The following is a 25,682-nucleotide window of genomic DNA, read 5'->3' on the forward strand; positions in this document are numbered from 1 at the left end:
CCCATGTCAGGTCCTGGTGTGCCAAGGACCAGCCCTGCCTGAGCAGCCTGAATAAGAGCAGTCCCACCTTCCCACGTCCGCAGTCCCTGTCCACACACAGCCTGAGCCCTAGGCAAGGGCTGGTTGGGCGTGTTGGAGTCCCTGCCCTACAGCAGATGCCCACCTGTACTGAGGACAGCCAGCGCAGGCCAGACAGTAGCCAGGAGTTCCCTATGCTCCCCTCAGATCCCTTCCCCACTCACCCGGAGGCATGTAGGTGCCATCTGCACTCATGTGTGGGGGGATGAAGCCAGGCTGGGGCATTGGGTGACCCGGCGGCTCATAGGGTGGGGGGCCAATGTCCGCAGGGGGCAGTGGCATGCCTGGAGGGGGCTGCATCACAGCTGGGGAGGAACAGCCTGGACAGAGAGAGGCAGAAAGAGGAGACTGAGCTGGAGTCTCTGCACGATGAGCTGGAGTCTCTGCACGATGAGCTGGACCAGAGGCCACTGTTTTGGGACACAGATGGGGCCCAGGGGTAACCCTGGAGTGGGCATCACCACTTAGAGAGTCCCAACCATGCCATGGGGGCAGGGGGCTGCAACATGGAGCCTCAGGAACAGTGACCCCCTACCTGGGGTGGGCGGGGCTCCACTTTTCTCTTCCAGAAGTGGGGCTGTGGGGCCCCCAGGATAAGGAGGGGGAGGCTCGTTGGACATCTTCGCTGCTTCTCCTGGACATGGAGGGAAAACCCAGACATGAACTAAGCTCCCAGCCAGGTTCCTTCTCCTTCAGCCCTGGGGGGTGGCCAAGATGCTGCACAAGGCGTGTGGCCATCCTCAGAAGGGTCTGCCTCCAGGCACTGGGGATCCCCCACCTTCCCCAGGGCCACCTAGCCCAGAGCCACTATCCTCACCTCTCAGTAGTCACCTGCTCTTCCCTGTTTGGAAGCTGGAGGGCAAGGACAGAACCCAGGAAGCAGGGCCCAGTGAGGTAAAGTCCCCCAGGGAGCCTAACTCAGCACTTGCCCCACACGAGAGCAGTTTGGCATCGAGCTCTCCCCTCCCCAAACGTTTAGCGGGCACTAAGGCAGTCGGAGGAGACACTGGACCCATCTCTGCCACAGGCTGCACTGGGAATGGGGATTCTGGGGGATTTCTTACCTCAAATCCGTGCTACTCAGAGAAGGGAGGCAGGTGAGGCTCCTTCAGCTGCTGGCCTGGATGGAAAGGGAACAGGCAGGGCTCCGGGAGCTGTTTCAGGGGAAGGAAAGGCAGGGCCCTCAGCAGGGAGCAAGGGCTGCCAAGCCAGGGCTGGGCCCAGGGGCCTCGGCATACCACATAGTTCCTCCCCTTCCACATCAGGCTTCTCCCTAGCTGTCACTCTGTGCCATCCACACACCCGACCACCCCTCCATTCCTCGGTCCCGTCACAGGTCTGCTTCCTCCCTCCCCCAAGACTGTTGGCACCCAAGGGCCACGGCTGGGCCCTCTGCATCCCCTCCCACCAGGCCTGAGCTCCCATGCATGAGGACTGCCAGGCAAGCTGTGCTCTGGCCTGTGCCCTTCTGGTTTGTCTGTTGAGGTGGGGGTCAGGGGGAAGAAGAGTCAAGTGAAATCTTTTCCCTCATTTCTGTCACCAAACTCTCTGAGCACAGCTCAGAAAGGTTGGAAGCTTTTGCTCTTACTTAGCATCATAAAGGACTTGGGAAGTGGGGTTCAGTTACCTTAGCTAAAAGTAATAAAACGAGACAAAAATCAGTTTCAGTGGAACAAAAAATACAGGGAAAGGAGTGTTTCCCAGACAGCCCAGCACCTGCAGGGGATGGAGGGCACATAAGTTTGAATATAAAGTTTAACAAATCAGGGGCAGGGCCAGAGGAACCAAGTCCAAGCTCTTGGGTTCAACTATAAAGTACCATGGCAGTTTGAAAACTGAAAGGGATCAAAAAGCTCTTAGAAGAAAATGCAAGCATCAATCTTTATGACCTTCGATTAGGCAGTGGTTTCTTAGATATGACACCAAAAGCAAAGCAACAAAAGAAAGAAAACTTAAAGTGGATGTCATCAGAATGAAAAACTCTTGTGCTTCAAAGGATATCATCACATTTTATAATTCATAGATCTGATAAAGGACTTGTATTAAGAAATACAAAGAACTCAACTCAATAACAGAAAGACAACCCAATTTTTAAAAGGATTTGAACAAAGACTTCTCAAAAGGCAAATGGCCAAAAGCACATGAAAAACTACTGAGCGTCTTTTCATAAGGGAAATGAAAACCAAAACCACAAGGAGACCATTTCCTATCTACTAGGATGGCTAAAATTTAAAAAGACAGTAATAGGCATTATGTAGAGAAACTGGAACCCTCATGCACTGCTGGTGGGGGACAGCCCCTGCAAACCTTTTGAAGAACTGCCAGCCCCTGTTCCCCTTTTGAGGAACAGTCTGGCAGTTCCTCAAAAGGTTAAACCTAGAGTTACCAGATGACCCAGCAATTCCACCCCTAGTTATCTGCCCAAAAGAAATGAAAACCTGTCTACACAGAAATCTGTACACAAATGTTCACAGCAGCATGAATCATAATAGCCAAAAAGTGGAAACAACCCAAATGTCCATCAACAAACTGGATAAACAAAACCGTAGGCTGCCCAGACAATGGAAGACGATTCAGCTATAAAAAGGAAGGAAGCACTGACACCCTACAGCATGAACTCTGAAAACATGCTTGGTGAGAGAAGCCAGACACAAAAGGCCACATACTGTATGATTTCACTTATATGAAATGTCCCCAGTAGGCAAACCCATAGAAACAGAAAGTACATTAGTAGCTGTTTAGGTCTGGGGGAGAGGGGAAATGGGGAACATGGAATCTCCTTCTGGGGTAACGAAGATGCTCTGAAACCGATTGTAGCAACAGTTGAACAATTCTGTGAATATACTAAAAACCACTGAATTGTACACTTTAAATGGGTGAATTGAATGGTACATAAATTATGTCAATAAAACTTATTTTAAAAAAAATGAGGGAAAAGAAAATTAGTCCTACTGCAGCCCATCTCCACATGTCCCTGCTGGTCTGTATGCACAGGCACCTGTACCTTTTGGTTTTGTTTTGTAGAGACAGGGGTCTCACTATGTTGCCCAGGCTGGTCTCGAACTCCTGGCCTCAAACAATCCTCCTGCCTCGGCCTCCTAAAGTGTTGGGATTACAGGCAGGAGCAACTGCGCCCAGCCCATACCATATAAAAATAAAAATATAGTTGCTGTCCTGACAGTTTTAAATCCTTTTTTTTTTTTTTTTGTGAGACAGAGTCTTGCTCTGTTGCCCAGGCTGGAGTGCAGTGGCGCGATCCTGGCTCACTGCAACCTCCGCCTCCCGGGTCCCAGCGATTCTCCTGCCTCAGCCTCCCAAGTAGCTGAGACTACAGGCACACAGCACCACGCCTGGCTGATTTTTGTATTTTTTTAGTAGAGAAGGGATTTCACCACATTGGCCAGGCTGGTAAATCCTTTTAATGCTGTGTCACACATATTCCATCTTACAAGACTCCGTGACCGTTGATATTAATATTCCACAAAATGGGCGTACTTGACCAAACCCTATTAAGACATTTAGGCAAGGCCCTACTTGCTGCTTTCATGAAATACAAGAGAACACCTCTGTCCACCCCTCTTTCCCTTTTGTTAGATTATTTCCTCAGGCTAAGCTTGTCAGAGTGAGATGACTAGGTCAAAGGACATGAGCATTTTATGCCTTTTTGAAAGGATGCCAATTTATAGTGCCAGTTATTAATTTTAATATTAAAATGTCACTTATTTTTATATGCATTTCTTTGGCAATCAGGAGACAGAACATCTTTCCAAGTGTTCAGAAATTACACCTCTTCTGAGTTGCCTTATTATCCACAGAAGACATGAAGGCCTAGAAAAGGATGGGGCGGGGCATAAGTCTAGGACCCCAGCATGACTCTCCCACCCTCCTGCCTGCACAGTGAATTCCAATGGCACAGGGTTAAGAAAAGGGAGCAGTGGCCAGGTGCAGGGACTTATTCCTGTAATCTCAGCACTTTGGGAGACTGAAGCTGGAAGATGAACTGAGGCCAGGGGTTCGAAACCAGCATGGTCAACATGGCAAGACTCTTGTCTCTACAAAAGAAAAATGTTTAAATTAGGCATGATAGTGTATGCCTGTAGTCCCAGCTACTGGGGAGGCTGAGGCAGGAGGATCACCTGAGCCCAAGACTCACAGGATACAGTGAGCCATGATCAGGCCACTGCACTCTAGCCTGGGCAACAGTGCGAGACCCTGTCTCAAAAAACAAAAAAAAAAGAACAGAACAGGGAGTAGCAGCAGTGCCTCTTGGAGCTGGTCCTGGGGTCCCTTGCCCAGGCTGCTCCTAGCCCGCCAGGTGCCCTCCTGCAGGGGAGAAGAGGGCAGCTTTTCATGGGGCTTTACCTGCGTCTGGAAAACTGCTCCAATACGTTGAGTTGGAATAAGTGCCAGCCCCTGCTACAAACTCCCAGACTCCCAGAAAATGCTCTCTGGCGCCTCTGGGTGGCACCACCGTCCACCAAGCGGCCCAACACTGTGGTCTGCAGTGGTCTTGCTCATCAGGGAATGGTCCAGGCCCTGGGATGCTCTGAGCAGACCAGGAAAATAAGCTGCACTGTGCTTGGTGAGTCACTGAAGCACCTGCAGATCCCAGCCTGGGTCCCTTGCAGGGTGCACACACACACACACGTGTGCACACACACCCCATCTCTGAGAATGCAGGTGTTGCCTTTCTCTGGCCCATCTTTTCATCAAAGTCAACAGATATAATCCTATGATCTCCTAGAGCTCAAAAATTCTATTTCTGGAATTCCACATACAGCCTTGCCCATGATGATAGGGTGTAAGCCCACAGAGCATAGCCCTCCTTTGGTGTCCACCCAACCTGGGTATAGACAATGCAGGCCACAGGGAAGGGTCTGGACCTGCACAGGGCTGGCTTCCCTTCCAGCTCGCTGGCCACACCAGAGCCCACCTTCTCTTTGCCCCTTACTGGGGGCCACAGGGCCCTGTTGCTCCTCTGTGTCTTCCCCACCTAGGGCCATGCCTGCTACTCACTGCTCCCCCTCACCCCTCCATATCCACATGCGTCCTCCTGCTGCCTTCCTGAACCCCAGCAGAGACTGCAGGGCAGGTCCTTCTCTACCAAGGAGAGGATCTGGAAAACAGCTCATGAAGATTTCCCGAATTCAAACACCCATTCTCCCAGTGCCTTCCAAAATAAAATCAAACATGCATTCCCACAAAACCATGTTGTGTAGGGTTTAATAAAAACTACAAGAATAATCTTTCAATCACACGATCAGAAGCAAAATAGTTTTCCAATAAAATGAGTACTGTTCAAATTAAGCTACAAAATGGAAAATGTCTGATCTGAAAATGCAGCCCAAGCACCTCTGCTGTGGGAAGGTGCTGGTGAGGGAGGGGGCTAGGAGACCTGGGGATCTGCCCAGTTCCCAACAGAGGAGGAAGGGGAGACTTGGGGGGTCTGGGGAGCCCACTGAAGTCAACTTGCAGCCCTGAGAAATCCAAGAGAGGCTTCTTGGCCTTCTTGCTTTAAATCTTGGATTTATAAATTGCAAACAAAATAGATGCCTGTTTGAAAATCTTTACAAGTCAATCATAAACTTAATAGTAAGTCACTCCTATGGAAGACCAGAGGCCTCTGCAAAGTCTACCCCTCCACACCCTCTGGGTTCTGTGGCATGTGAAGGTGTGGAGAAAAAACCTGTTTCTCCTCTGCTTTCACACCATAACAATCAACAGAAAAGACTTCTGTGGCAAAACATGTGGGGGTTTCTCCCCAATAACAAGCAAGCAGTCAGTTCTGCAGCGGACACCAGGTGGACGTCTTCTAGTGGCATTCAAGTCTCATGCTACTGTGTCAGATCTCACAGGTTGAGGGCTCAGTTCCATGACTGTCCCCCACTTCTGATAATTGCAATTCCTAGCTTGCGACCTGCACTTCTGACAGACTGGCTACAAATCACTATCTTGGGAGCGGATTCTTTGTAAGAGGATTAGCTAGTCTTTTGTGGGTGCCTCTCCCCGCGGCCCTTCCACGATGGGATGACACAGCAAGAAGGCCCTTGCCAGATGCTGGCAGTGCCTTGATCCTGGACTTCCCAAGCACCACAGTTTTGGTGACTGTGGGTGACTGACGGTGAGGCTTAATGGGAGGTGTTTGGGACATGGGAGGTGGATTCCTCATGAATAGATAAATGCCCTCCCTGGGGTGGAGGAGAAGTGAGTGACTTCTCACTCTGTTAGTCCCTCCATCCTTGCTGGTTGTCAGAAAGAGCCCAGCGCTTCCCCTCCCCTTCTCACCCCCTCTCTCGCCATTGTGATCTCTGCACACAGAGACCCCCCTGTGCCTTCCACCATGAATGGAAGCAGCCTGAGGCCCTCAACAGAAGCAGATGTTGGCACCGTGCCATCCTATAAAGCCTGCAGAACCAGGAACCAAATACTCTCTTTTCTTTATAAATTACTCAGCCTCAGGTAATTTATAGCAACACAAAGAGACTAAGACACCAGCCTCCAGAACTGTAAGGAGATAAATTCCTCTTCTTTATAAATGACCCAGTCTCAGGTATTCTGTTAGAGAAGCACAATGGACTAATACTACATCAAGACTTGACAAGTGGTAGGTTTTTTTTTTTTTTTTTAGACAGAGTCTCGCTCTATCACCAGGCTGGAGTGCAGTGGCGCGATCTTGACTCACTGCAGCCTCCGCCTCCCGGGTTCAAGCGATTCTCCAGCCTCAGCCTCCTGAGGAGCTGGGACTACAGGCGTGCCACCCGGCTAATTTTTGTATTTTTAGTAGAGATGGGGTTTCACCATGTTGACCAGGATGGTCTCAATCTCTTTACCTCATCATCTGCCCGCCTCGGCCTCCCAAAGTGCTGGGATTACAGGTGTGAGCCACCGCGCTTGACCGACAAGTGGTAGTTTCTTAAGGGTTAGTTGCCACAGGAATTGGAAGCCTTAACAATGGTTTTTTTCTAATGTGTTACATTAGAAGTCATTGGTGTACCTTGCATTTGGAATGGGTCTTTTACATAGACATGATTTCTTAACATCATGTGTGGGTCACCTGAAAATACGGGTTCCTGTAATGCAGATCTACCAATGTTGACACATCTCATTGAACAATATATATTTTTTAAAATCACATTGCTGGTATCACTACCAATGTCATTAAAGTCACTCAGTATTGTTAACGCTAATCATCATTTGCAAGCTTGAATTTCATCACTGGCAACAAAGCACTAACAAATATAGAAACAGCAACATATACAAAAATAAAAGGTCAGTTGTTTTCCTTGAAGTAGCAAGTTCACTTTGCTCATTTTCAAGAAAGTGTATGCTAAATATCCAAATCTGAATAACTAGGGTGTGTGCCAGTTGTTCTTTAAGTGAAGATGGAGTCCATGAAAAAGGCAGCTAGTTCAGCCCACACTTCAAATGAATGCACGTGTGCTTTTCCTCAGGACAGCATCAAACTCCATTTGACATACTTCATGTGTGCCTCATTTCGTCACAAAGGATCTTAAAAAGGTGTGGACTCATGGGTCAGGACTTAATAAAGTTGATTTTTACTGCTTTTTCTGATGCAACACTGGCGTGTGTGTGTGTGTACTGTGTGTGTGGTGGTGAAGACTCAATTACAACAAGACCAGCACAGTGTGGTGCCAGTCTTGAGTCAGTGCAGGCCCCACAGCTTGTTTCCACACTGCTCCTACACCATCAGTGTGAAAGCCATCACAAAGAGGCACGGTAACAAATCATGGCCGTGTTATTATTAAAACAGTTCTGATCCTAGCCCCCCGAGTGGTCTCAGGAAGCCCCCAGGAGACTGCAGATCACATTTCAAGAACTGCTGTGCTAGAGGAACCCCCACTAGAAGTTAAGGGGTGCGTATCAGCCAAGTGCAGGGCTGGGACAGGGCTTCACAACCAGAAGGATCAAGAGTGGCCTGCAAGTCTTGGAGTCGCTCCTGGGGAGGCCCTGAGTTTGTTGTTCTGGCAAGGCCCCGCCCCAGGGATGTGCTTGCCACCCGGTGGAAGGCTTTAAATGAAACAAGCAGTCAAGAACATGGGCTCTGGGCCAGGTGTGGTGGCTCAGGCCTGTAATTCCAGCACTCTGGGAGGCCCAGACGGGAGGATTACTTGAGCCCAGGAGTTCGAAACCAGCCTGGACAACATGGCAAGACGTCATCAATATTTAAAAAAAAAAAAAAAAAAAAAAAGGCGGGGGGGCCCGCTCTGCATCAGCTTAATTCAAACCCAGACCCCCAAGACCCACCACTTTCCAGCTGAGCGAGCTGAGCCTCGGTTTCTTCCTCTGTAAACAGAGATGATCATGCCTACCTCTCAGGGTGGGAGTGAGGTTGAAGAGAGACTGTGTGTGAAATGCCTGCAGCAGAAACGCTGGGCCTAGCAAACAAGGACACTAAATAAATGGAAACTGCTATTATTATGCTTCATTAGGCAGCTTCCAACAGGGAGGAAAACAACAGGTATTGACGCCTCTGCCATGGAGTGACTTCTGATTCCCAACGAGGGGTCCTGGTGCATGTTCACTAATATGACTACAAGCGGATGCCTCTACCGGATTCTGGAGGGACTTGCAATCAAAACCCTGCCCTAAGAGCTCAGCTCAGCAGCGTTCCCTCACAGCACAGCTCAGCTGGGCCACCTGCTCCACGGTAACCTGAGACAACCCTTTGAGAAGGCAGAGACACTAGCAGTCCTCCAAGGGCCATCTCTCCTGGTGGGCTGTGGAAATGCCAGGGGCCTGCCTGGGAGTGCCCAAGGTTGGCAATGCCCCTGGAAGGATGCTCCACCAATAGACCCTGGTGGCAGGGGCTCTGCAGCAGCTGCTGCCTAGACACATTTCTCAGAGCTGGGCTGGCTTGGTGCATCCCCAGGAGGTGCTTACCCACGTGGCAGCCATGGCATCAGGACGCCAGCTGGCCTCAGAGGGGCTCCTCTGTCCCCAGGAGGCAGGTCCCAGGCACCCAGCCAGGAACAGGGCTTTCTGCTTTGCTGGGAAAACTGAAAGGCTGCTTTCTGCCTTGCCTGCAGCTTCCATGTGCTGAATAAAGGAGGTGCCTACTGCTCCACGAGGGGCAGAGCCAAGATAAAAGACAAGCACTCTCTGTGCTTCTTGGGTCTGAAAAGAGAATGGCAAGGCCCAAACCAGGTCTGGAGGAAAAGGCCAAAGCAAGAAGCGAGCCAGAAGCAAGCAGGAGCTCACGTGGGCCTCAGGGAAGATGCTCTCAGTCCAGATAGCAGCACCCTGCAGGGACAGGGCAGCGGGAAAAGGAGAGCACAGAATCCCCACCAAGGGTGCAGGCCTGAAGGGGACCCTTCCAGGGAGGCTTGGCCCACACTAGGCCTTTCCATCCTGTGACATCTCCATCCAACACACAGATGGATTAGTTCAAACCCACCTTGGAGGGCGGTGTGAGAATTAAGTGAGGCATGGATATAAAAACTTACTGAACCACTGTAACGGGCCATGCAGCGTGAGGGTCATTAGGAGGGGGACTGTTACTTGCAAGGGATGGCCACTGACTCCCTGCGCAGTACCACGTAGCTGTTCCGCCTATTCTCCCAAGCACCCCAGGGCTGGGCTGAAGCACAGTCTGTGAGGTGACCATGTAACAGAGGCCCTCTAAGGGGAGGGCGGGGGATGGTGCTTCCTTCTGATAGTTACTCAGCACATCCTCCATGCCAGATACAGGCTGGGGATTAAAGACATGTCCCTGGCTGGGCGCAGTGGCTCACGCCTGTAATCCCAGCACTTTGGGAGGCTGAGGAGGGCGGATTACGAGGTCCAGAGATCGAGACCATCCTGGCCAACATGGTGAAACCCCGTCTCTACTAAAAATACAAAAATTAGCTGGGCGTGGTGGCACGTGCCTGTAATCCCAGCTACTTAGGAGGCTGAGGTAGGAGAATCACTTGAACCCAGGAGGCGGAGGTTGTAGTGAGCCAAGATCGCGCCACTGCACTCTAACCTGGCAACAGAGCGAGACTCCATCTCAAAGAAAGAAAAAAAAAGACACGTCCCTGCCTTCCAGAAGCTTACAGTCAAGTGAAGAGGACGAGCGTTAAATAATCACCCCCCTCACCAAAAAACCACAAACACAATTACATCTGTGACCAGCGGTATCGAGAAAGTCCAGGGCACAGTAGAAGGACAGCAAGATCGCCGTTCTGGAGCTCTAACACCATCTCTTCAAGCAAACCTGGGAGGAGGTGGCGGAAGAGTTAATGAGACCAGCAGGCAAAGGGAGGGATGGGGACAGCAGAGGGAACAGTGAGTACACAAGGCCTAAGGAAGGAGGGATGTGCCCCTGAGGGTGGCCAGATGGCAGCCCGGGGCCCTCACAGCGACCCAGCCACAGGGGTTGTTCCAGAGCTCAAATACCCCAGATCTCCAGGACAAGGATGACAAGGCCAGCTGGGCACTGTCCCAAGCCCTTCTCCTCAGGCTTTAGGCTTCCCCAGGAGACCTCCAGCACCATTCAGCCTTGTTGCACTGTGGCACTTGGAAACAAAGACAGCGGCCTTCTTTGCTTGACTGTCACTAGAACATTGGGAGAGCACAGGTCTCCCTGGGACCCCGCCTCGCCGCTGATGGCCTGCAGCCCTAGACAAATTCCTCAACCTCTCTGAACCTCAGTTTCCCCACGTGCAAAATGAGGTTCCTGGAAGGCTGAACAAAACCCCACATGTAAATGTCCAGGCTGTATTGCTGGAGACACCTTCCATGAATGACTACGCAGATACCACCACCCATACAGAGCTGTGCTGTGTTCCTCCACATCACACTGCAAAGGAAGAAGGCAGAATAACAAGATCGCAAACAGCACTGTTCCACCTAATGAAGTACAGACTGGAGATTGCCAGCTGCACCCAAATCCACTCTCTCCCCCATTCTTGAATACAGAACTCCACTTTCACTCAGGGCAAGTCCATCAACCAAGAGGGTCCCCGAGCTTTCTTAGAGTGACAAAGCTTTGGCTGATGAGCTGTAAGCAGAAGTGTCCAGATCATAAGAAGGCACTCAGGGCAAGCCGACTCAGCCCGGAGCCAGGCCCTTCATCTTTCCTGCCTTCCTCCCATCTGCCACCTGGAAGGTGGATGCCATGGCTCCAGTAGCTGTGCTTCACCATGAGGGCCTTGGGATGGAGGCCAGTGCCTAGGACAGCCATGGGACACCACACCAGCCACTAACTGACCACCTCCCACATCTTCCACATGAGTAATAAAACTTGGTTTGCTGGTTAATTATTGGTAAATTAATTTCAGGTTAAGTATTAACAAGTGTCATTACAAATACACAGCATAGACAGGTGCAGTGGCTCACACCTGTAATTCCAGCACTTTCGATGCCAAGGTGGGAGGAGTGCTTAAAGCTAGGAGTTCAAGACCAGCCTGGGCAACATAACAAGATCCCATCTCTACAAAAAAATAAAATTAGCCAGGTATGGTGATAGACATCTGTGGTCCCAGCTACTTGGGAGGCTGAGGCGGGAGGACTGTTCTAGCCCAGGGATTCTAGGCTACAAAGAGCTATGTCACGCCAATGCACTCTAGCCTGGGCGACAGAGTGAGACTCCATCCCCCCTCCGCCACAAAAATATATCTCTACAGTTCCTTAGGTCTGAAGGAACACAAGTTCTCTTCAAGTGATCCATGATCAAAAGGATCATGGCTTTCTTTAGGTCACACGACACAGCCTCAGCCAGTACAGAGGCCAAGGCATGGGGAATACTCCCTGGCGGGAAGGCTGGAGCAGATGCTTCCATAGTTAAAACAGGCCCCGAGAGAAGTGCAGCTGGTTGCCTTGGAGCGAGGACACATTCTTCTGCAACTCCAGTGCTCATTTCAGCATGAGCACTGGCTCAAGGAAGAGCTGAGGAGGACGATGGTGTGCAGTGAACGTTAATAGAGCATGCACTGTTTGGATGCAGGTGCCCAGCACAGGGACACGAAGGAAGTGCTCCAAGTGAGGAGGTGCTCAAAAGGGAGCCCCTGCTGTGAGACTGCTCCTGGGCCCCAAACCCTCTCCACTCCCCTCTCTACCATGCCCTATCCAAACCTGGGGCTAATCCAGCCACCCAAGTCCATGTGGGACCAGGCCAGGACTCCCTGTGGCCTTTCGCAGCTGACCAGAGGGACCCTATTCCCAACGCTGGGTGATGAGCAGGAAAGAGGAGGCCCTCCACAAAGGTCCACTCAGTTGCAGAGCAGCCTCTAGTGAGGCTGAGCCCTCCCAAAACTCAGGGAGGTTGCCAATGTGTCCCCTTCTCTGGGACCGTTGTCCTCGGCTGCCAAGTTCTAGCACAGGCAGGCCTGGAAAATCCTGAACATGGCCCATTTCCCATTGTCCTGATGGAGGCAGGACGAGACAGTCCCTCCCTCAGATAACATCGCGGGTGGCTCTGAACCATTTATTTATTTTTAAATTTGAAGATGGGTGTATCTGATGCCTTGGGAATTCTGAACACTTCAAAACAAGCTCAACTTAAGTCACAGAAAGGACCAGAAAACAGATCTGGTTTTCCCATCTGCCGGCTCTCCTCCCACCCAACCCTACATGCTCCTCCTCGACCATGATGAGTCTCAGCGGAAATAAGACACCAGCCTAGCCAGGCACGGTGGCTCATGCCTGTAATTACGGCACTTTGGGAGGCAGAGGTGGGCGGATCACGAGGCCAGAAGTTCAAGACCAGGCTGGCCAACATGGTGAAACTCTGTACAAAAAATACAAAAATTAGCTGGGCATGATGGCATCTGCCTGTAATCCCAGCTACTTGGGAGGCTGAGGCAGGAGAATTACTTGAACCCGGGAGGTGGAGGTTGCAGTGAGCCGAGATCACACCGTCGCACTCCAGCCTGGGCAACAGTCTGAGAATCTGTCTCAAAATATAAAAAATAGCCGGTCACGGTGGCTCACACCTGTAATCCCAGCACTTTGGGAGGCCAAGGCAGGCGGATCACAGATCAGGAGATTGAGGCCATCCTGGCTAACGTGGTGAAACCCTGTCTCTACTAAAAATACAAAAAAATTAGTCAGGCATGGTGGCGGGCGCCTGCAGTCCCATCTACTCAGGAGGCTGAGGCAGGAGAATGGCGCAAACCCGGGAGGCAGAGCTTGCAGTGAGCTGAGATCGCGCCACTACACTCCAGCTTGGGCAACAAAGCGAGACTCCCTCTCAAAAAAAAAAGATAAATAAAAATAAAATAAAAAATAAAATAAAAATAAAATAAAAAAGACATCAGCCCAACCCCATGGCCCCAAACACCACTGCGCCCTCCAACAGAAGCATGAGCCTTGTGTCGCAGGCAGAGCTGCAGGGGCAGAATCTTGCACCGAGTGGGGCACAGGCATCAGGCCCCACGCCAACTACCCTGCCCTGCCACCTGACTCTCCAGTCTCAGATTTTTTTTCATCTGTGATATGGCGGTAGGAGCAGCCCCTTATCAAGAATTGTGATGAGGCACGGGAGAGGCCATGGGTGAAGAGCACACCACTGAGGGCCTGCCACAGGAGCCTGAGAGAGGAAGTACACAAGAAAAAAGAAGACACTGTTGCTTTTTTTTTTTTTTAGACGGAGTCTCGCACTGTCGCCCAGGCTGGAGTGCAGTGGCGAGATCTCAGCTCACTGCAAGCTCCGCCTCCTGGGTTCACACCATTCTCCTGCCTCAGCCTCCCGAGTAGCTGGGACTACAGGCGCCCGCCAACACACCTGGGTAATTTTTTGTATTTTTAGTAGAGACGGGGTTTCACCGTGTTAGCCAGGGTGGTCTCGATCTCATGATCTCGTGATCCACCTGCCTTGGCCTCCCGAAGTGCTGGGATTACAGGCAAGTGCCACCGCACCCGGTGACACTGTTGCTCTTAAGCAGAAGCAAAATCAAAAGGCAGACAAGACTCAAAGAATGGTTCTAAACCTAAAAGTACTAAGGCCTCTAGGAACTATGATGATGACAATTACTGTGCAATTTATATCATGCTGAATTTTAGTCAAACCTCCTGGCAAACCACTCTCACTTGGTGACACTCCGTCCACAGCACGGGGCCACAGCATAGTGGACCAGTACAACTTTTCTGGACAGCCTTGCTACCTGTACACTCTTATGGACTCAATTCCACTTCAAGGTATTCGTTCTAGAGGTAAATGGACATGTGAACACAGATTCACAGGCAAAGATGTTTATATGCACCACTGTCTTGATGTTCAAGAAAATGGAACTGGTTACATGCATGTGATTAGCTATATAATGTAACTGTATTCAGCCCCTAAAAAATGATATAGTTTTGTTTTTGTTTTTTTGAGATGGAGTCTCGCTCTTGTTGCCCAGGCTGGAATGCAATGGTGCAGTCTAGGCTCACTGCGACCTCCGCCTCCCGGGTTCAAGTAATTCTCCTGCCTCAGCCTCCTGAATAACAAGGATTACACGCACCCGCCATTACGCCTGGCTAATTTTTGTATTTTAGTAGAGATGGGGTTTCACCATGTTGGCCAGGCTGGTGTCGAACTCCTGACCTCAGGTGATTTTGCCCACCTTGGCCTCTCAAAGTGCTGGGATTACAAGCATGAGCCACCGTGCCTGGCCAATGATATAGATTTTTATTGACATAGAAAAATGGTTTTAATATAGCGGTGAGTGAAGAATAAAAAAGCAGTAGCACAGTGTGATTCTTCTTGAGATGTATTTACATACGTAACACATTTTTTGTCTTTGTTTTTTCCTTTTTGTGGAGAACAGCGTCCCGATATATTGCCCAGGCAGGTCTCGAACTCCTGAGCTCAAGCTATCCTCCCGCCTCTGCCTCTCTAAGAGCTGGGATTACAGGCATGAGCCACTGCACTCATCCATACCACATATTAACAGTTTTTCTGGGCAGTAAGAGTTTAGGGGATTTGTTTATATGTAAGTACACATACAGAAACTTTCTATTGATGTGGAGTTTCTAGTTTTTTAATGGTAGGCAGCACCTTTACATGACTCCTTCCTCAAAATGCTCATTATAAGTCAGACACAGTGGCTCACGCCTATAATCCCAGCTACTTGGGGGGCTGAAGAGGGAGGAACACTCAACCCAGGAGGTGGAGGCTGCAGTAAGCCATGATTGCACCGCTGCACTCTAGCATGGATAACAGTGGGGAAGAACCCTGTCTCAAAAAAAAAGAAAAAAAAAAAAAAAAAAGGCTGGCCGCGGTGGCTCACACCTGTAATCCCAGCACTTTGGGAGGCTGATGCAGGCAGATCACCTGAGGTCAGGAGTTCGAGACCAGCCTGGCCAACATGGTGAAACCCCATCTCTACTAAAAATACAAAACTTAGCCAGGCATGGTGGCGCATGCCTGTAATTCCAGCTACTTGGGAGGCTGAGGCAAGAGAATTACTTGAACCCAGGAGGCAGAGGTTGCAGTAAGCTGAGGTCGCATCATTGTACTCCAGGCTGGGCAACAAGAGCGAAACTCCATCTCAAAAATATATATATATACTCCTCCTCAATCCAGAAACACACCTCAGACTATAATCTAATTTCACCTACAGGAGAAAATGCTCTGCAGAGCAAGCCAGAGGCCTGGACTGGCTAGTGGCCTCCTCTCCAAAGCCAGCCCCTTACGGCCATAGGTCTCCCATGAGTTTCGTCAAATGAGTCAGTTCTGCCAAATCACCTCCCGGTACTCCAGGCAAATGGAAAGTTTAGATCTGTAAAGTTGGAATGTAACGACCTCACAGTCCTGCTAGTCTAGGAGACCCCGCCAGGAGACCCAGCAGGAGGTCACCTGACCAAAGAGGGCTGGTAAGAAAGTCCCCATTGGATGCATAATAAAAACGAGAGTGATGGAGCCCATGCTGAGGACACAGCCCCGGCCTCCCAACTCGGCCCAGTGATCTCGCCAGGACTCTGAACTACCTCCCAGGCAGAACGCTGCTCAAGAGCTTGTTCCTGCATGCTCTCCTGCTGGCAGAGAAAATGAAGGAAGCACAGACAGGAGGGGAAATGCAGAGCAAAAGGAAAAAATCAGACACAGCTCAACCACAAGTGAATAAACAAGTCATCTGCACCTGTCCCACAGGCAGGCCTTGGTATCTACAAGGCTGACTAATTTTAGAAACAGCATGAACCTAAAGAACCATCACTTAAGTGCTCAAAATGGAGCCCTTAAAAAAAATCCTTCTGTCTGCCTGTACCGAGCAGACACAAAATGGACAGTCTTGGGTTGACTCTATTCAATCAGCTGTCTGTTGGGTGAGATCAAGACACACCATTGCAACCTACAAAAAAGCACCAGGCCATTAAGTGCAGTCAAGACATGTGGCCACTCATGGCCACCCAGGTGGAAGAGTCTTAATCCAGACACAAATGTCTCCTGGCCCTCCTTAGCCAGGGAGCTGGGCTCTAACTGCGGCCAGGTCTTGCCTGAGTCCCCCTATTCCGTGGGTCGGGGTGGGATGTGGAAAAGCAAACCTCTAGGCTTTCTTCCTCCAAATGTGTCAGTCACCATACATACCTGTACACAAAAGCTCCCCCTCCAGCAATTTTCCCTCAGAACAGTGAGGACAGTGGCTCATCCCTGCGACATTTAGATCTCTCATGTTACAGGGCATTCTTTCAATTATTTTGAAGACATTTCTGCTGGGTGAAGAAAGCGCTCTAGGAACTGAGAGTGGGAATCTAATTTGTATTTTACACTACATTAGAGGCAACGGTATATAGCATATGGAAATTTAACTGAGTTTCTATCACTCTTAGTTGGCATCTGACCCTAAGAATTCACTTACATTGGTTGGGTGTGAAACAAACTGAATTAGTAGTTTACACTGCATTATATGAAACAGTATATAGACTGGGTGCAGTGGCTCACGCCTGTAATCCCAGCACTTTGGGAGGCTGAGGCAGTCGGATCACTTGAGGTCAGGAGTTCGAAACCAGCCTGACCAACATGGAGAAACCCCATCTCTACTAGAAATACAAAATTAGCTGGGCGTGGTGGCACATGCCTGTAATCCCAGCTACTCGGGAGGCTGAGGCAGGAGAATCACTTGAACCCGGGAGGTGGAGCTTGCAGTGAGCCGAGATTGCGCCAGTACACTCCAGCCTGGGCGACAGAGCGAGACTCCATCTCAAAAAAAAAAAACCAAAAAAAAACAAAAAAAACAGAAATAGTATACAGTAGGCCAGGCACTGTGGCTCAGGACTGTAATCTCAGCACTTTGGGAAGTCAAGGCAGGAGGATCACTTGAGACCAGGAGTTCAAAGCTGCAGTGAACTGAGTGCGCCACTGAACTCCACCTGGGCAACAAAGCAAGACTCTGCCTAAAAAAAGAAAGAAAGAAAGAAAGAAATAGTATATAGAAGTTTATTAGGTTGGTACAAAAGTAATTGCAGTTTCTGCCTAAGTTCCTGTAACTCTAAGTCAACATCTGGCCCTGAGTTCACTCATGCTGGCTGGGACAGAAGACTTATTCTGGAAGCTTGGGAAAACAGGAGCTCACGTCATGATTGGGATTGCCATCTGCTTGGCCATGTATATATTTCTCTATGACTCAGACATCAGAGACCAGGCTGGAGTGCAGTGGCGTGATCTCGGCTCACTGCAACCTCCACCTCCCAGGTTCACGCAATTCTCATGCCTCAGCCTCCCAAGTAGCTGGGACTACAGGCGCCCGCCACCACACCCAGCTAGTTTTTTGTATTTTTAGTAGAGATGGGGTTTCACCGTGTTAGCCAGGATGGTCTCGATCTCCCGACCTCGTGATCCGCCTACCTCGGCCTCCCAAAGTGCTGGGATTACAGGTGTGAGGCACTGTGCCCGGCCTTTTTTTTTGTATTTTTAGAGACGGGGTTTCGCCATGTTTGCCATGGTCTCAAACTCCTGACCTCAAGGGATCCTTCTGCCTCAGCCTCCCAAAGTGCTAGGATTATAGGTGTGAGTGTCTGCTCCTGGCCAGAGAACACCTTTTGGAGGTTGCAAGGCCATCAGAGATGACTGGGTCCAAGTCTAAGCTGCCATTCATTTCTGTCTTAAATGTTTACTAAGCACCCATGGAAGACAGGTGTCCTGTGAAGTGCTGGAGATGACGGTGGGCGAGCAAGCAGTGGCACAGACTGGGGAGCGGTCTCCGAGGAGAGAAGTGGCTGCCCATGGGCACCCCAGCTGCCTGGAGATGACAGAGCCAAGACAGGACCTCAGCTGTCCTGACTCTCTCCTTCCACATCACTGTCAGCCCTGTTTCTTTTCTCACACATTCTCCAGAAACGGTTTTCAAAATACACTTGAGTGGGATCTCACACTCCCAATAAAGTGCTTCACACGGTGCAGCTCACACAGTGCAGTTCCTTCACATGCGTTCCATTTACATAGATTTCATGGTACCCAGGACAAAAAGCTGAAGTGGCGGTGCCCAGTCCCCTGCTTTCCCTGGGGAGGGAAATGGGACACAGAACGTGCTGTTTCCTCAGGCCCCGCTGGGCCTCTGGCAGGGGGAGTGCCTCTGAGCTAATAGGCAATTCAAGGACTTTAGAGGACAGTTTGACTTATGAGGTCTTTGCTCTGCTAGTTGACTTTAGAACCTAACCCACTGAATGTGTACTGAAGAATTCAACACAGCATGCAGAACAGCACCCCCAACACTCAGGCAACAACGGAGCACATGCAGACCACGGTCCCTGCGTCTTGGCTCTTAGGAAGATGAGACGGCTGAAATGCAGGCATGGTGTATCATTTTATTCAACCAATAAGTATGGACCACACACTATGTGTGAGGCATTTCCCAGGCACTGAAGATGGCAGATCAACGTCTGTCTTAATGGCAGGCAGCTTCAGTGGGGGGCTGAGTAGAGGGCATAAAATACAGAAATAAAACATCGGGCCTGGCACAGAACAAAGCATGGCATGGAAGAAGGAAGAACAAGGAAGGGGTGCCGCAGGGCTGCAGTTGTCACCAGGGACAGCTCCACTGAGCAGGGAACACTCCGTGTTGGAGGATGGGTGAGCCGGGTCCTCTGGCCACAGCAGGATGCCCACTTTTACCCTGATAAGCCGAGAGGCTTGCAGAGAGCTTGGGAAATCATGTCGCCCCACGACTCTCCATTTTCCGCACTCACCTGCCATACTAATCCAGTTCTCCAAAGTTCTGACATCAAGTAGGTGGCTCCTAGAGCTGGGGAGCCTGAGAGCAATCGGCTACCACCTCCAGCAGGTATAGTTCCTTTTTGGCCAGTTTTACTGGGGCCACAGAGAAATGCGTCATGGTGTGGCCACTCTCCCTGCAAAGCAGCTAAACACACACCACAGAACCTGAGCTTGACCATGCTGGGGACAGAAACTAAGGCCTGAGGTCAGGTGACACAAAATGCCTGGGGAATCTGAGACCTGAGAAGTGGTCACTTGAGGCCTTCTCCCCGGAACAGGGCAGGACTCTTCAGGTTCAAGGATGAGGCCGTTTCACTCAGCAGAGCCATCACCATCCAAGTTCCTCTCTTTTTTGTTTAAGTGACTACCTGTTTGAAAAGACTCATCAGACCCTCCATGGAGGTCACTCACCTCATGGCCCCTGCCCTCAGGGAGCTGCAGATCCACCTGGCAAGACAAGTGACACTTGAGAAGAACTTATAAAAAATACACAGGCAAGCCCAGCAGGAGCTGTTGCCTCTGTGACAGCAGGTGCTCCAGCAGAGAAAAGGTGAGGCCTGTCATGGGCTTCACAGCCCTGCAGGGAGGTGGCCAGGGAATTCTGGGTCTAGGGCAATGGAGTCACTCATAACATGCAGAATTAGAAAGTTGTGATCAGGGCCATCTCCCAGTCAGACCCATAGCTCCTGCAGGGCAGGGTCAGACCTTGGGGCCAGTTTCTCCAGGGCACCGGGCAGCCTGTGAAACATAGGTTAGTGGGTGGATGGGCTGCAGCTTGGCTGCTGCTCTAGGCAGAAACTCTGCTCTCCAGCCAGCGGACCCTTCTGTTCACTTCACTCCCATTGCCAAACTGGATGGCTGAGAGGCGCTCCAGACCTTTCTCGTCCCCTTAAACCATGACCAGTCAGCAAGTCCTACTAACTCCATGGTTCAAATGCCCTCAGATCCACTATCTCATCTAACAGTCAAGGGTGACAGGGAAGAGTCTGGACTTGGACCATATCCCAGATCTACCACCGGATCGTAACTCACACTCCTCCAAACTATCTCGCCCCCACCCTTCCCAAGCCCACCCCTGTACTCTTTCCCCGGCCTCCAAACACGCCCACACCCCACTTCCCTGCAAACCTGGGCCTTCCTGAGGATTCTGCTGCCAGGGGATTCTCTGTCCCTTGTCTTATCTCCCCTCAAGAATCCTGGGACTCTCCCACTTGTATTGTTGGGCCCTGCTTGGCGCCTGGTCCATGTGTGTTGAAGAAATGAGTGCACAGGTTTGGGGTTGACCTAAGTGGACCTCCTGTGCCACTCTTTTTTGTTTATTTTGAAACAGTCTCACTCTGTCACCCAGGCTGGAGTCCAGTGGTGCGATCTCGGCTGGCTGCAACCCCCAACTCCCGAGTTCAAGCAATTCTCCTGCCTCAGCCTCCTGAGTAGCTGGAATTACAGGCACCTGCCCCCACGCCTGGTTAATTTTTGTATTTTTAGTAGAGGCGGGGTTTCACCATGTTGGCCAGGCTGGTCTCGAACTCCTGACCTCAAATGATCCACCCACCTCAGCCTCCCAAAGTGCTGGGATTACAGGCACGAGCCACCGCACCCAGCCCCTTCTGTGCCATTCTTAACCCAAAGGCCACTGCCCAGGGTGAGAACACAGCCGCAGCCGAGATAGACTCCACTGCGTCCTCAGGAAAGTACTTACGTTCACAGCCAAATATCCAGACAGGAAAAAACACCATTTCTTGAATTCCAGTCAACTCCGTGATGCAGTGATCACAATGGGGCTGGGAGAGCCCACGTCTCCCTCAGCTGCTCTTCCGCCACCCCTGCTGTTTCAGGGCCAGCCATGGGCCCTTCTCTGCCATTATTTGGCAACCATGGGCAAGTCACTTAGACACTCTGGCTGCTGCCTCAGCTGGCCAAGTCCCACTGTGCTGCTACCTCCCTGGCTGACAGGTGAGAACAACGCATGTTCATAGGGTGGTACACTGCAAAGAACCCCATTTCCTCCTGCTTCCCCAGCCTGTGAGGCCGCTGTTTGCATGGTTTTGTTTTTTTTTTTGGTTTTTGTTTGTTTGATTTTTTGAGATAGAGTCTTGCTCTGTCACCCAGGCTGAAGTGCAGTGGTACAATCTCGACTCACTGCAACCTCCACATGCCAGGTTCAAGTGATTCTCCTGTCTCAGCCTCCGGAGTAGCTGGGATTACAAGCATGCACCACCACACCCGGCTAATTTTGTATTTTTAGTAGAGACGGGGTTTCTCCATGTTGGTCAGGCTGGTCTCAAATTCCCAACCTCAGGTGATCGGCCCCCGTTGGCCTCCTAAAGTGCTGGGATTACAGGCATGAGCCACAGCACCCGGCCTGCATGTTAATCAGAATTGTGACAACCAAGCTCGCTTTCTTCCTGAAGTAATACGGGTTGAAATTCTCCCTAAACCCTCCCAAGGCAACTCTCGCACTCTTCTCTACCTACTTCCACCTGTCTTGGCCTCTTTTCCTTCTTGGGGGAAAAACCCAGACACTGGGACTAGATCTGAATTCAGACTTAATTAGCATTGATTGAACAATTACATCTCAGGAAGACTCTCAGTGTTTACTGAACCCCCGTTACACCTCCTTGCAGTAAGAATCGATGGTACTGAATCACTCAATGTACAGACCAAGCCAGGTCTCACCCACAAATCAGGAGCACTGAAAAGGTGACAAGAAATGTTTTCTGGAAAAATGATCCAGTATTACCAAAAATGCATCACAACTGCTTTCAAGGAAAGAATCAGAATGCTGCTGGACCCCCTCACCCTGCACTGCAGGCTCTGTATTGGTTTTGCTTTGTCTGCCGTCAGGGACCCTTCATCTCTTCAGCACTAACAGCAGATGCAGGCCTTCCTGTGGCCTGGGTGCTGCTCTTCACCTATCACAGATGCGGCCAGCAAGGCCTGTCTGTCACACAGCTTCAACGTGACAGAGAGGTCTCCACATCTAGGCAGCCCTGGTCCCAGGACACCACCAACGTCATGGACCACTGCCTGATGACTCACAGAGTAGGAGAAGTGGTGACTGGGGCCATCAGGCCCACGGGTTCAGGAGCCACCAGACCAGTGTCTCCAAGAGTGGACAGCCCTCTGGGCATGGGGAGGTTCTGGCCCAGGCCCTAGGCGCCCCCACCTCTGCTGCACTGTATTGCAAGGTAGCCTTTACCACCTCCCACAGAGACTGTGGCTGGGAGACTCCTGACTAGGCAGAGACAGAAACAGAAACTTTTTGTGGGATCCTAGAAAGGGGCACATTTCCATTTTGAGTAATCTATTTCCAAGTCCCCTCGTGGGGGAAAGGGAACCTCCTGTCACCACTGCCAGCCTGGCTCTCTCTCTCCATCCTCCCCATGGAGCGCCAAGGTCCTCTGCAGAGCTCTCCCTGCCTGCCACCTTCTCACCAGCACTTCCTCCACCTACAGGACAGTGACATGCTATAAAATGCCACAACTTTAACTGCCATATTTCCCTGTGTCATCTATGAGTAAAAACATGTCCTTGCCCTTGGAACCATGTTCCTCAAAGTGGAGACAAATTTTCACAGGGCCTATCTTTTCTCTCCCACTCAGGCAACTGAGTAGGGTGAAGGGCTGGTGTTTGTGGCTAAGGAACAAAGTACCTGGGCCCAAGGGTCTCAAAGCCACGGCCTCTAGTCCATCAACACCATGAGCTCAATTGCACTACACACCCCAGTTCCCCTAGACCTTAGAAAACACACACTGAACTGGTAGGTTCAACCTGGACAAGCTTACAGTGTAAAGAGCCGACATGGAACTGCAAGCTGATGACTAGCTTCAATTATTGCCAACTTGATCTGCTGGGGCAAGCTGGCCTTCGGGACGCATTCCGTTAGCTCCTTCTCAAAACAATTTTGTTCCCTGAGGTATTACTTTACATCACACAGTCAATGTTCTGCTCTTATGGTGATTCTAGAACCACGGCTGGCTGCTCTTAAATCCTTGTAAGAAGTTGGGCACGGTAGCTCCTGCCTGTAATCCCAGCACTTTGGGAGGATGAGGCAAGAGGATCACTTGAGCCCAGGAGTTAGAGACCACCTGGGCAAAATAATGACATGCCATCTCTACAAAAAAAAAAAATTAGCCGGGCATGGTGGGGCATGCCTCTAGTTCCAGGTACTCAGGAGGATCGCTGGAGCCCAGGAATTCAAGGCTGCAGTGAACGTGACGGCACCGCTGCACTCCAGACGGGGCCACAGAGCAAGACCCTGGCTCTAAATAAATAAATGAACCTTTGTAAGAGAACCTGTAAAGCTCTTCCCTGGTTCTCCCATCCTGTGGAAAACCTCCGAACTCCTTCAAATTCTCAAGGGTGAGAGACGGATTTCTAAATACCCAGGGCTTCCATTAAGGTAAAAACCATTAAGAAGATAAAAAAGTCAAACCCAATAAACAACAATTCTAAGACTCTAATTAATGATATGCATGCTTATTTGGGAGGGAAAGGCACTGATATCTGCAACTTACTTTGACCCAAAAAACAAGAGGGACTGCTGGTTGGACAAATATGTGATGAAATACAATAAAGTGTTAACTCTACATTCTAGGTGGTGGTCTGTGGGTGTTCACTGTAAAATTCCTTCAACTTTTGTATGTTTCACGTTTTTCGTAACTGAATGTGTAGAGGGGGAGTCTTCTGAGACTGGCAAGTGACTGGGCATAACCTTTCCGATTAAGGGCAGAGGGCAAGGCAGAGCTGGCACGCCTCCCTCCACCCAGTTCTACCTAGATCGGCCCCAAGGGAAGCAGCAAAGAACCCAGGAGAGCAGTAACTTGCCCAGGCACCGCCCCGCCCAGCATCAGGCCCCAGAATACAGAAGAAACTGGCAGAAACACTATGGAACGTCCCTGCCCCCGGGCCCGCCATCCCCCTCACTGGGACAGGTTCTCAGCCCCAGCTGCGCTCGGGAATGATCTGGGGAGCCTACTAAATGCAGATTCCTGGGCAGCGCGACGGAACTACAGCATCGCAACACCTGGGGTGGGCCCCAGGAATCTGCCCGTTTCCCAAGAGCCCCAGGTGGTTCTGACGCAGAGGATCTTGAGCCCACCTTTGGAGGAACTCACAGCCGCTCGCCCCACCTCACCTAACGCCTGTTGAGAAGCCCCCCAAGGAACTCGCTAAGCCAAGGTCCTCGAAGGCGCGACTCCCAGCCCAAAGCTAGGCCAGGCCGTCGCCATCTCCGCCGGGGATGCGCGGCCGAGCACCACATCCCGACTCCACACGTCGGCGAGCCGGGCGCGGGTGCAGGACACTGCTGGGCTCCGGGACGGCCAAGGTCACCCGCGGGGCTCGGCAGGGGCTGGCTCGGCCACGGGGCTCCTCCTCGATCCCCTTTCCTTGAGAAAACAACTCCCGCCCCTCCCCTCCCCGTCTCGCCCCTTGCAGGGCGACGGAGATGGCAATTTCCACAACCTTCCCTGACGGAAAAACGTGCGGGCGAGCAGGCTGCCATTCCGGGCGCACAACCCCGCGGCACACAGCGGGGCGCCCGCCCGGGCCCCGCCACCGCAGCGGCTTCGACATCCCCAGGGCCGCGCTAGGTCTCGGCAGCGCCCTGAGGGGAGGACGGGCCCCGCCATGCCGCGCCCCAACCGCCGGCCCCGCTTTACCTCCAGAAGCCCGGTGCCCGAGGCCGTCCGAAAGCGGAGAGGGGCCCGGGTCCGGACAGGCGCCGGCAGAACAAGACCCTCAGCCCCGCGCGGCTTTGCGCGCACAACGAAACCCCCCAACCCGCCGCACCGCCCAGAGGCTTCTAGGACTTGTAGTCCGCCCGGTCGCCCCCCCACAGCCCGCTCTGAGAGGCTGGGGACTACGGTGCCCGGCATGCACCGCCCAGGCGCCGCGGGCGGGGGCGGGGAGGGGGCGCCACGGTCCGAGGTCACGCCGCGACCTTAGGGGAGCTGGCGCCCAGACCCTTCCCCCGGGGAGGAGGGCTCCCGCGCGAAGCCGTCTCCGAATGCGTCCAGTCGACTCACCGTCCCCGCAGCCCTGGGGCAGCGGCCGCAACAGCAGGACCGAACGCCTCAGCAGCTGGCAGTCGCACTTCTGTCACAAGGAGGCGGGTAGACTTTGGACCAGGGCCGAGGCCCGGGACGTCACGGTGGGGGGGTGGGGTCTCGGGAGGCATGTGATGCGCCGTGATGACGTCAGTGGGAGCGGAGGCGATTTGGCCTGGAGCTGGGGCTGAGCACGTGGGATGGTCGGGGCCTGTTTGCCCAATGTACACGAGGCTGGAGAATAGGGAAAGAACCCTCCCTGTGAGCGCCTCCTCTTCACTCATGCCAGCAACAGGGCAGGGCATCTTCCTCCAGGGCTGCATTTTTTCCTTTATGCGACTAATATTTATTGAGTTTGGGAGGTGCATTACATAAAACCTTGAACCACACGGTCACTGTCCCTGCGCTTGAAACTGCCT

At 51.5% G+C, this 25,682-nt stretch overlaps 1 protein-coding gene across 5 annotated transcripts in view; it reads right to left on the reverse strand.

The window, feature by feature from the left end:
• CDIP1 (cell death inducing p53 target 1) overlaps nucleotides 1–25,395 on the reverse strand; it is a 28,140-nt gene extending 2,745 nt beyond the window's left edge. The window contains exons 1-5 of one of the 5 annotated variants that reach the window (XM_055365173.2): nucleotides 24,877–25,024; nucleotides 19,625–19,660; nucleotides 1,143–1,232; nucleotides 614–712; nucleotides 243–398 (exon numbers count right to left, since the gene is read on the reverse strand). In XM_055365173.2, coding sequence (XP_055221148.1) covers nucleotides 243–398; nucleotides 614–698 — 241 coding nt within the window. In that variant the 5' untranslated portion in view covers nucleotides 699–712; nucleotides 1,143–1,232; nucleotides 19,625–19,660; nucleotides 24,877–25,024. Of the gene's footprint in view, nucleotides 1–242; nucleotides 399–613; nucleotides 713–1,142; nucleotides 1,233–19,624; nucleotides 19,661–24,876; nucleotides 25,055–25,242 lie in introns of those variants that run through there. The other 4 variants (XM_055365174.2, XM_019011804.4, XM_019011805.4 and 1 more) reach the window with 4 other exon arrangements.
• Nucleotides 25,396–25,682: the final 287 nt, after the last annotated feature.

This window comes from Gorilla gorilla, chromosome 18 (genome assembly GCF_029281585.2).
Source record: "Gorilla gorilla gorilla isolate KB3781 chromosome 18, NHGRI_mGorGor1-v2.1_pri, whole genome shotgun sequence".
NCBI lineage: Eukaryota > Metazoa > Chordata > Mammalia > Primates > Hominidae > Gorilla > Gorilla gorilla.